Below are 11,547 nucleotides of genomic sequence, written 5' to 3' on the forward strand. Positions count from 1 at the left end.
TCAGCAAGGAAGAAGCAACTGCTCCAAAACAGCCATAAAAAAGCCAGACTACGGTTTGCAACTGCACATGGGGACAAAGATCGTACTTTTTGGAGAAATGTCCTCTGGTCTGATGAAACAAAAACAAACTGTTTGGCCATAATGACCATCGTTTTGTTTGGAGGAAAAGGGGGGACTTGCAAGCCGAAGAACACCATCCCAACCGTGAAGCACGGGGGTGGCAGCATCATGCTGTGGGGATGCTTTGCTGCAGGAGGGACTGGTGCACTTCACAAAATAGATGGCATCATGAGGAAGGACAATTATGTGGATATATTGAAGCAACATCTCAAGACATCAGTCAGGAAGTTAAAGCCTGGTCGCAAATGGGTCTTCCAAATGAACAATGACCCCAAGCATACTTCCAAAGTTGTGGCAAAATGGCTTAAGGACAACAAAGTCAAGGTATTGGAGTGGCCATCACAAAGCCCTGACCTCAATCCTATAGAAAATGTGTGGGCAGAACTGAAAAGGCGTGTGCGAGCAAGGAGGCCTACAAACCTGACTCAGTTACACCAGCTCTGTCAGGAGGAATGGGCAAATATTCACCCAACTTACTGTGGAAGCTTGTGGAAGGCTACCTGAAACGTTTGACCCAAGTTAAACAATTTAAAGGAAATGTTTAAAAAATAAAAATAAAAAATGTGAGTGTATGTAAACTTTTGACCCACTGGGAATGTGATGAAATAAATAAAAGCTTAAATAAATCATTCTCTCTACTATTATTCTGACATTTCGCATTCTTAAAATAAAGTGCTGATCCTAACTGACCTAAGACAGGGAATTTTTACTAGGATTAAATGTCAGGAATTGTGAAAAACGGAGTTTAAATGTATTTGGCTAAGGTGTATGTAAACTTCCGTCTTCAACTGTATTTATAAAACATTTTAAATAATAATTACAATCAGGATGTGTCCAATGGTGTAAATGCAGATGGACAAATCTCATGCTTCAGCCTATGTACAATGTATACCCACTATGTTGCATCAGTTGGGCTACAGGTGATGATGCTTATTGGCAATATCACATTTGATAATAGACCCCACCCCCCCATACTCAACTGGTGGTCCGGACCCAAAGCGGGGTGAATACGGACTGCGGGTCCCGACTACAAAAAAAATATATAGGTATATATTTAAAAGAAATGGGGGAACTCGGTCGGGCTTTGACCGCTGGTATCATATAAACACACTAGACATGAAAAAATGTGTGGAATTGCAAGAAATTCGCTTTAAAACAGCAAAACAATTATCTGCCCCATGCAAAATGTGTAGAATTGTGGGAAATTCGTTTTAAAACGGCAAAATGTTCTCTCCGCCAACAAGAGGGGTGTGAACAATTTGGGGTTGCGAGGTGGGGGGTTTGTTACTACGCTGATAAATTACAGTATCCATCCAGACCTTTGCCAAATAGGAAATTTGTGTGACCGGACCTTATCAAATAGTACTTGAGTACCCCTGATATAGACCATGCATAGGCTATATAATTTGTACATAATTTTTACCAATATGTTACTGGCTCATTTATGGAGGTGGAAATTTAATTTTAGATTGTCAGCATTTTGTTTTCATTCATTTTAGAGTAGAATGTCCTTTTAAAAAGTCACCAGAACTGAGCTTCTCAGTCCTTCTACATAAAAATGTACAAAATGATAGTCTTTCCTAAAAGCATGGTGACTTTCTTACATGAAAGGGGAGGTTAACTTGGCCCAAGACAATCGATCTGAGATCGACTTAAGTTTCAGTCATAGGATTTTTTTTGGCTTTAACCCCTGGTTACTACTGCTACTATTACTGTTACCACTACTACCCAGTGCTTGACTTGGGCAGGAGCTCATCAGAGCTGAGTACCGGCACCTCAAGTATTCTACCGCTTGAGTTCCTGTTCCTCTTATAGAATATTAGCTCAAAAGTATTGTGGAGCTCCTGTACCTAAATATAAACAGTACCAGCAACCAAAATGAGTACCGCCACCTATTTCAGTCCAATTCAAGCACTACTACTACTACTACTACTACTACTACTACTACTACTACTACTACTACTACTAGTACTAGTACTACTAGTACTACTACTACTAGTACTAGTACAACAACATAATCATCATATGAGAAAATATGGCTGCAGGCCGACCCACAACGTACTGCTGCTACTAATACTACTGCACTGGAAACAACACAAGCCCACGTATTTCATGCTATGACTTGGGTAAACCTCTGTACTTCAGGAAATACTGTCATAGCATCGCATAGATAGTCATAGACTGTGATGTTGCCGTCTTTGCTTACAGGGTTTACAATCCCGCTAATCTCATCGCTCTCTCCTCCTCAGCTGGCCAGGATTGTGGCTGTTCTCCAGCAGCAGAGGCAACAGCAGGGTGTCGGAGGGGGCTCCAAACTGTCCCCCTCTCACATGGGAGGGGGAGGCCCAAAACTGCCTATGACAGACTCCCTGCCCCATCCAGGCATGGGGGGCTCTGTGGACCTGCACCAGAAAACACAGGGCTACTCTGGTGAGTGGTGTACACATAGATATGAATGGAGATAAAGGATAGATCATCTCTTTTGGTATTTTATTAGGATCCCCATTAGCTGTTGCAAAAGCTAATGGGGTCCACACAAAACATGAAACATGACAACATACAGAACATTAATAGACAACAGCTCAAGGAAATAACTACATATTATTACTTTTTTTACACAAGGCACACGTAGCCTACATATCAATACATATACACATTTTCATTGCATACTAACTGATGCTCTGCATGTAATTGAGTCATTGTACAGGCCACCTGCCATCAGCTCTAACAACTGTCTTCCTCCCCCAACCCCTCTCAGGGTACGGTGGAGGAGTGAACATGTCTGGTCTGGACATGGGGGGCTCGGTGGTGGGGGGCCAAGGGGGGATGAAGGACGTGGGGGGGCAGCAGTCCCGCTTCAAATGGATGATGGAGGGTCACTCTCCTGCCCCCTCCCCTCCTGAGAGCCTTCACAAAAACGGTGAGACAGAAAGCCATTATACTGTAGTGAGTTTACTGAATTAATTACAGTATGACATGCCAACATAAATATGTTGATTGTCGACCCGTCAGCTGCTTTTTCATCAGACTTTATTTTTCTTCTCTTTCTTCATCTCACTCTCTCCTCTATCTCTCTTATTGTCTTCTCTTCTCCATCTCTTTCCATCCCCCTCTCCCTTTCAGGTCCTATGTCCACCCCTATGAGGAGAGGGGGCTCTCCATACTCCCAGTATGACATGATGGGAGGGGAGGGGCTAGGTATGCCCACACAGGGGGACAACTGGCACCGTACTCCTGGGAACAAGATTGGCTCCAAGCCACAAGGCACGTCCAGCTGGCCTCCTGGTGAGTGGCCGTTCTAAATACCAACTGAAAATGCAGGGATTTGTTCTAGCCCACCACTAACACACCTGAATTGATCAAATCCCCTGAATCCGTTAGTGTTGGGCTGGAGCAGAAGCCTGCAACACCCTGTAGCTCTCTGTGACCTGGGTTAAGTCGATGAGGTGGCTTCTATTTGTTCTGAAATTTGAATCCAGAATTCCTGTTTGTTTGTCTGTGATGTCAGAGTTCCAGCCCGGCGTGCCCTGGAAGGGGATCCAGAGCATCGACCCCGAGTCTGATCCCTACATGACCCCAGGGAGCATGATGGGAATCCCTGGGCCGTCCAGCCTCAACGACACAGAGCACCAGTTGCTAAGAGACAACACAGGTACCTACCTAGACTCAAGCAAAGTTACTCCTGTATCTATGACGAAGTCCACATTCCGAGCACTAGTTGCTAAGAGACTGGCTGACCTGACATGACTTATTACTTAACAGTAACACATTACATAAGTGTATTGTTATATTGTCAGCCCTCGCGTTCTCACATAAAGTCAAGGAAACTAGCACATACTACTGAAATCATACCCATCAATACATGCACCAGTCAGTTAAACATCAGTTTGTGTTAATAATACATATTTCTAATGGTGTGTTGATGCTAGCTAAGCTTGTGGTGTTTGTGTGTTCCAGAACCCAACCCCTCCCTGAACACCTTGCTGCCTTCACCTGGTGCCTGGCCCTACAGTGCCTCAGACAGCCCCCTCAACAACGCACACAACTCAGGTAACAGACTGGAAAACACTCACAGTAACACTGTTAATGTGTTTTGTATGATTTATGACTGTATTATGAAGTCATAAGGTGCCTTTCACCGAAAGTGTTATCACGGTCACTTAATATTCTCCTGGCATTCGAAATTGACTGTTTCTCTGCTTTTTTCACTCATATTCTCTCTCTCTCCCTTTTTTACTGTCTCAGCTGTTGTATCATTCAGTATATCAAGTTTAAACTCTGTCTTGGTTTAGTTTTTCTGTATGTTCCGTCCTCCACGTGTGCTGTTATAACAGATGCAGTTCTGACTCTAGTTCATTTCCTGTTTCTCACAGCAAAGTACACAGAGTACAAGACCAGCTGGCCCCCTGAGCCCATTGGACACAACAAGATGTGGAAGACCAATCGCAACCAACAGTCCCAGCAGCTGCCACGCCCACCCCCGGGACTCACCAATCAGAAGCAGGCCTCGCCGTCCCGTGGCCCGTGGCAGGCCCGTGGCTGGGGCAGCTCGAGTGGGATCCAGGAAAGCAGATATGGCCCCGGTAATGTCATAACCCGGTGTTGTGGAGAATAGAGGGGTCTGTGTTTCTGAGTCTTTCCACTGTTCTGTGCTGCTCTGCTGCATGGTGAAGTATTCAACAGACTAAATGTACCCGTGATGTCCCTTGCCTTGATCTGATGCACCATCCAAAATGGCACCCTATTCCCTATGGGCACTGGTCAATACTAGTGCACTATAAAGGAAAACGGTGCCATTTGGGACACAGCCCCAGAGAAATTACATAGCTAAGTGGTTAGGACTTAGAGACGATTTATATTTTATTCTGGGTGCTCCAAACTTAAAGTACTGTAGGGCTTATTTATCATTCATTGCTCCAGAGCTACCTGCCGCAAGTACAGAGGTAGTGGTTGTCTAATATTTGGAACTGATCCCTATGTGGTTTGGTTTGGTTCTAGCAGGCTCTGCTTGGAGTGATGGGGGGACCTCCAGAGGAAGCTGCTGGCTGGTGCTCTGCAACCTCACTCCACAGGTACACACACATCATCAAGACTACACACACACACACACACACCATTCCTCAGGACAACAGACACACCCACATGCATGTGCACACAAACATCACTTCTCCTTCACATATCCCCTCTACCACACAAGTCATCCCTAACCCATGTCCCTCCATGTTGTCCCCTCCTGCAGATCGACGGCTCTACCCTCCGTACCATCTGTATGCAGCATGGCCCCCTGCTGACCTTTCACCTCGGCCTGACCCAGGGCAGCGCTCTGATTCGCTACAGCACCCCACAGGAAGCAGCAAAGGCCCAGAGCGCACTACACATGTAAGCCCCTCCTCTCAGCCTCAGTGGTATAGTTTTGTAGATGAACAGGCACCAGCTCCATAGATGGACAGACCATAGACTGAAAATCACTGACATTCCATGCAAACTGTCTGGTGGGCTTGGAATGCAGTAATTTCATAGCAATGGGCTGGGGGAAACCTGCTTAGACTTCATGGCGATTACTATAATAGAATGTGAACATTAATAGATAATAGCCGGTGAACACAAAACAATTAACATCCAAACACTCCTTACTCTCTCCTCTCTCTCTCCAGGTGTGTCCTGGGCAATACCACCATCTTGGCCAAGTTTGTGAGCGAGGAGGAGGTCGCTCGCTATTTTGCACATTCCCAGGCGGGAGGGGCAGGGTCCAGCGGAACAGCCGGGGCCCCAGGGTCCAGCGGAGGCAAGGGGGGCCCCACAGGGACAGGCACCATGGGGGCCAACAGCAGCGGGGAGAGGGAACGAGACAGAACCAGAGAAGGAGAGGGCTCTGCCCCTGGAGGAGGTGGTAACGGAGGGGGAGGCGGCAGCTCGGGGCCCGTCAGCTCTGGCTGGCAGAGTTTAGACGGTACAGGAGGCTCCCTGGATCCTACCCCCACCCAGGGGCCCGGCCTGAGTATGTTTGCCCAGTGGAGCAGCAACGGTGCTGGGGGAGGAGGGGTGGCTGGGGGTGTGGAGCCCGGTAGACAGGGTTTGTGGGGAGGGATGGGGGGTGGAGGGTACCCCAGCAGTAGTATGTGGGGGTCCCCTGCCATGGAGGATCGACACCAGATGGGGAGTCCTGCTGCTCTGCTGCCTGGAGACCTACTAGGCGGAGGGGCTGACTCTATCTGAATGACCACACCTAATACATGAACACATACATTACGAAAAAACATGCACTTACACAAATTCTCTCTCACACATACACCCAGTGGTCAGTTTATTAGGTACACCCATCTAGTACCGGGTCAAACCCCCCTTTGCCTCCAGAACAGCCTGAATTCTTCAGGTCATGGAAATGTTGCTCAATTGGTATCTAGGGACCTAACGTGTGCCAGGAAAACATTCCCGACCATTACACCACCGCCACTAGCCTGTACCGTTGACATCAGGCAGGATGGGGCCATGGACTCATGCTGTTTACGCCAAATCCTGACTGCCATCAGCATGACGCAACAGGAACCGAGATTCGTCGGACCTTTTACATTTTAGTCATTTAGCAGACGCTCTTTTTTCCAGAGCGACTTACAGTTAGTGAGTGCATACAATGTTTGTTTTTTCTTCTTTTTTTCATACTGGCCCCCCGTGGGAATCGAACCCACAACCCTGGCGTTGCAAACGCCATGCTCTACCAACTGAGCTACATGGGACCAGGCAATGTTTTTCCACTCCTCAATTGTCCAGTGTTGGTGATCGTGTGCCCACTGGAGCCGCTTCTTCTTGTTTTTAGCTTATAGGAGTGAAACCCGGTGTGGTCATCTGCTGCAATAGCCCATCTGTGACAAAGACCGACGAGTTGTGTGTTCCAAGATGCCATTCTGCACACCACTGTTGTACTGCGCCATTATTTGCCTGTTTGTGGGCACCTGTTAGCTTGCACTATTCTTGCCATTCTCCTTCGACCTCTCGTCTATGAGCTGTTTTCGCCCACAGGACTGCCGCTGACTGGATGTTTTTTGTTAGTCGCACCATTCTCGGTAAACCTTACACTGTCGTGTGTGAAAAGCCCAGGAGGCCAGCCGTTTCTGAGATACTGGAACCGGTACGCCCAGCACCGACAATCATACCACGCTCAAAGTCGCTAAGGCCACTCGTTTTGCCCATTCTAGCGTTCAATCGAACAGTAACTGAATGCCTCGATGCCCGTCTGCCTGCTATATATAGCAAGCCGCGGCCACGTGACTCACTGTCTGTAGGAGCGAACAATTTTCGTGAACGAGCTGGTGTAATTTATAAACTGGCCTCTGAGTGTATATACATTAACACACAGATTAAATTAGTTCATACTAAACTGGTCATACATGCAGGTCCACTGACGTTAACTCTCACACACATTGTGTCATGAATAGACAGTGACATGCAACACTACACACACAGTCACACACACATAATCACACACATACATTCGCACACCTTTTACCCTTAAATGAAGACTTCAACAGCAAGACTTGAACAGACAAAGGTGGAATCTGTTGGACTGACACAGACTCAACTGGATGACTCTTTTATTTCTTCACCCATGTAATAAAAAAACAGAACTCACACTTTGAGCATACTGAGACCCTATCACTCAGGCATGCACTGTAGAGAAACCAACAATGTGACAACACATGGAGGTCTTCCTATGTGATGTGTAACAACAACGTATTACAACAACTCTCTACTACACAAACCTACAGGACGTTACAGCACGAGCCAGTTGGGTTTACCAACCTGGCCAAACCCGTTCTGACATTCGGAATCACCTTCTCTCTATTTCTCACCAGTTACACACTGCTCTGATGTTTAACAAGCAAAAATGTATCTTCTTGTATGTCATTTTTTCCTGTTTGTAAAAAGAATTGTGGAACAGTGGAAAAATCCAAGATGTCTTTACTCTCTTTTTGTTTTCCCTTCAAAATGCTGACCTCGTTATATATTTTTTCTTACTCAATCAAGTTGGTTATTATAATGTCATGCTGATGATGATGACTGATCACTTATTACTAGCTGTACAATGTGCCCTCCTGCCTGCCTGCCTGCCTGCCTGCCTGCCTGTGTGAATGTGCTAGGAGTGACAGTATGTAGGAGATGATGATATTGTGAGGCTGTGGGCGCGATCCACATCTAAGGCGAGGCGATGCAACAACCAATGGTTGCGTGCCACGTCATCGACTGACAAATTGCTATAACCGATGATGTGGTTAGCTGATACTTAAAATACCTAGCCAGGCATTGTAAGATCAGTCAGGCTTAAGCAGACTCTAAGCATAGGAACGCGCCCTGTGTCTGTCGTTGCCGTGGTGAATGTGTTTTTGTCAATGAGAGGTTCATGATTAACAAGTGCGCGATTGTGTGTGAGAGAGAGTGTGTGTGTCTGCAAACACTTGGAGGGCGGAATTTTTTTACATCAGGTGTTCCGTGTGTATGTACTTGATGCAAGTGTCTGCGTGTGTATGGGTGTGTAGATGGAAAGTTCAAGAACATAGGCACTAATGCATATTTCTCTTAAGTTGTGGTTTTAGCAGCATTTTGTTTTTGTCTGAATTGCAATAATATTTTTTTTTAAAGAAGCAAACAACTGAAGGCATTCATATTAAGATGCCAAAACCTACCATACCAAGCTGAGCTGGAGCGGTGTTTTGCAAACACGTTAAAGTTACCAATTGTTTTATTTTTGTTGTTTATCAATTTAAATTAAGGCGGGCTTTATCACTCCTGTTCAGGTTCTTTTTGTTTGTTTTCAGATTTTACAAAGGAGGTAATTAATTTAAGCAAACAACACAATAAAGGTTGAATTCAACTCTTGGGTTGTCATTGTTACATTTTAAAACCACACCACTACTTCAGTGACAGATTGTCCTTTACTGAACATCATGGCTCCTTTGTAAGCCTTTACCTCGCTCATTTTCACAGTATTCAGGTCCTTATCTCAACAACATAAAGTTGAAATGTCTATAGATGTGTTTATACTTATGTGATCCAGTGTCATGTAAGTGGGTATTCACTTCATAACACCTTGATCATATAATAGGAAGGAGGCATGTGCGATTTTTATCACAATCTCTTACAATAGGTTGAGTTTGGTGGTGCATTGCAAAGCTCCATTCATACTGCTGTAAAATGTTGAAGATTTGTTTTTCTCCATATAAGACTTATTTGCAGAAGCAGCAGCTAGTCTTCCTGGGGTCCACAAAAAAACACAAAACATGACAAGTAACAAAACGTCGATGGACCAGGACAGTCACACATTTTAAATATGATATACAAACAATACAAAAAAATAATACAATCAACTAAAAATAGCATCTGTGTGTGCATGTCCCCTCACAGTCCCCGCCGTTCCCCGGACCCACTCCAATTCGTATACCGCCCAACAGATCCACAGATGACGCCATCTCTATTGCACTCCACACTGCCCTTTCCCACCTGGACAAAAGGAACACCTATGTGAGAATGGTGTTCATTGACTACAGCTTGGTGTTCATTGACTACAGCTTAGTGTTCAACACCAGAGTGCCCTCCGAGCTCATCACTAAACTAATGGATTAAACACCTATGCAACAGGATCTTGGACTTCCTAACGGGCCTCTCGGGTGAGTGCTTAGTCCCCTCCTATACTCCCTTTTCACCCACGACTTCGTGGTCACGCACAACTCCAACACCACAATTAAGTTTGCCGATGACACGACGGTGGTAGGCCAGATCACCGACGGCGATGAGACCGGTTACAGGGAGGAAGTCATAGAGCTGGCAGTGTGGTGCCAGGACAACAACCTCTCCCGCAACATCGCGGACTACAGGAAACGGAGGGCCGAGCACGCCCCCATTCACATCAACAGGGCTGTAGTGGAGTGGGTTGAGAGATTCAAGTTCCTCTGTGTCCACATCACTATCATGGTCCAAACACATCAACACAGTCGTGAAGAGGGCACGACAACGCCTCTTCCCCTTCGGGAGGCTGAAAAGATTTGGCATGGGCCCTCAGATCCTAAAAGGTTCTACAGCTGCACCATTGAGAGCATCTTGACTGGCTGCATCACCGCTTGGTATGGCAACTGCTTGACATCCGACCTGGTGGCTTATCATTATTGATGGATAACAATAGTTTTTCCACCTCTCCCATACTAACTTAAACAAATTTAAGAACGCAATCCTTCTCTTTCATGTTTTATTTAAAAAAAGATGATGGTTCACTGTTCAGTGATGTCATTTCACTTCTGAGTTTTTCCACTTTACTAGTGAAGTAATCATTGAAATGATTGGCAATATCGAAAGGTTTTGTTATAAATGACCAACTTCAATGAATGATGGAGATTAATTGGGTTTTCTGCCCGTTATATAATTTAGTATTTTTCCATTGTGTTTTATGTAATTTATCTTGGTTTGGCAATGTAATTTCATATTATTTTTCTTAAGATTAGTCACAAAATGTCTCGATTTACAGGATGTCAATCAGCTGAGCAGCCTGACTTGTTTGCCACCTTTTTTGCATCACTCTTTGAACCATACTATTTCTCAATTCATCATCAATCCAGGGGACTCTTAACAGTTCTCACAGTTAATTTCTTAACAGGTGCATGCTTGTCAACAATTGACATGAATAATTTTACAAATACTTCCAGTGCTGCATTTGGATTCACTTCCTCACACACATCAGACCAACATGTTCAACAAAAGAGTCCTGAGAAAACATTTTGTGTGATCTCTTATAAATTACTTTAGGCCCGACCATTGGCACTTTGGCTTTCCTTGTTATTGCCACAATATTATGGTCACTACAGCCAATGGGAACTGATATTGCTTTGGAGCAAAGCTCCGCAGCATTAGTGAAGATATGATCAATACAAGTGGATGTTACAAATCCAACACTATTGGTATGCACTCTAGTTGGTTGAGTGATAAACTGGGTCATATTACAGGCATTAGTCACAGTTGGAGGCATCCTTTTGAGAGGACTGCTAGTTGCTACACAGTCAATGTTCAGGTCACCCAGAAAATAGACCTCTGTTAACATTACACACACACTATCAAAAGTTGCACACATATTATCCAAATACTGACTGTTAGCACTTGGTGGCCTATAACAGCAACCCAAAGGAAGAGGCTTTAGATGAGGCAGGTGAACTTGCAACCACTACACTTCAAAAACATTTGACATGAGATCCTCTAGACTTTACAGGAATATGGCTTTGAACATGTACAGGCATTCCTGTCTTTTCTGTAGATGTCATATCCCTGTATTGCTACTGGTGTATCGTTAAAGGAATTATCTAAGTGAGTTTCAGAGATGGCCAGTATGTGAATGTTATCTGATGTTAGCAAGTTATTGATTTCATTAACCTTATTTCAATGGCTACGTAT

The 11,547-nt window shown here is 45.0% G+C and overlaps 1 protein-coding gene across 4 annotated transcripts in view; it reads left to right on the plus strand.

The window, feature by feature from the left end:
* tnrc6ba (trinucleotide repeat containing adaptor 6Ba) overlaps window positions 1-8,986 on the plus strand; it is a 33,546-nt gene extending 24,560 nt beyond the window's left edge. For 3 of the 4 annotated variants that reach the window (XM_084141483.1, XM_084141484.1, XM_084141485.1), the window contains 9 exons: window positions 2,370-2,550; window positions 2,879-3,040; window positions 3,244-3,405; window positions 3,629-3,772; window positions 4,078-4,170; window positions 4,494-4,703; window positions 5,119-5,192; window positions 5,360-5,499; window positions 5,775-8,986. In XM_084141483.1, the coding sequence (XP_083997609.1) occupies window positions 2,370-2,550; window positions 2,879-3,040; window positions 3,244-3,405; window positions 3,629-3,772; window positions 4,078-4,170; window positions 4,494-4,703; window positions 5,119-5,192; window positions 5,360-5,499; window positions 5,775-6,336 (1,728 nt within the window). In that variant the 3' untranslated portion in view covers window positions 6,337-8,986. The remainder of the gene's footprint in view (window positions 1-2,369; window positions 2,551-2,878; window positions 3,041-3,243; window positions 3,406-3,628; window positions 3,773-4,077; window positions 4,171-4,493; window positions 4,704-5,118; window positions 5,193-5,359; window positions 5,500-5,774) is intronic. The other variant, XM_084141486.1, reaches the window with a different exon arrangement.
* The last annotated feature ends 2,561 nt before the right edge of the window (window positions 8,987-11,547 follow it).

This window comes from Coregonus lavaretus (assembly GCF_964263955.1).
Source record: "Coregonus lavaretus genome assembly, chromosome: 25".
NCBI lineage: Eukaryota > Metazoa > Chordata > Actinopteri > Salmoniformes > Salmonidae > Coregonus > Coregonus lavaretus.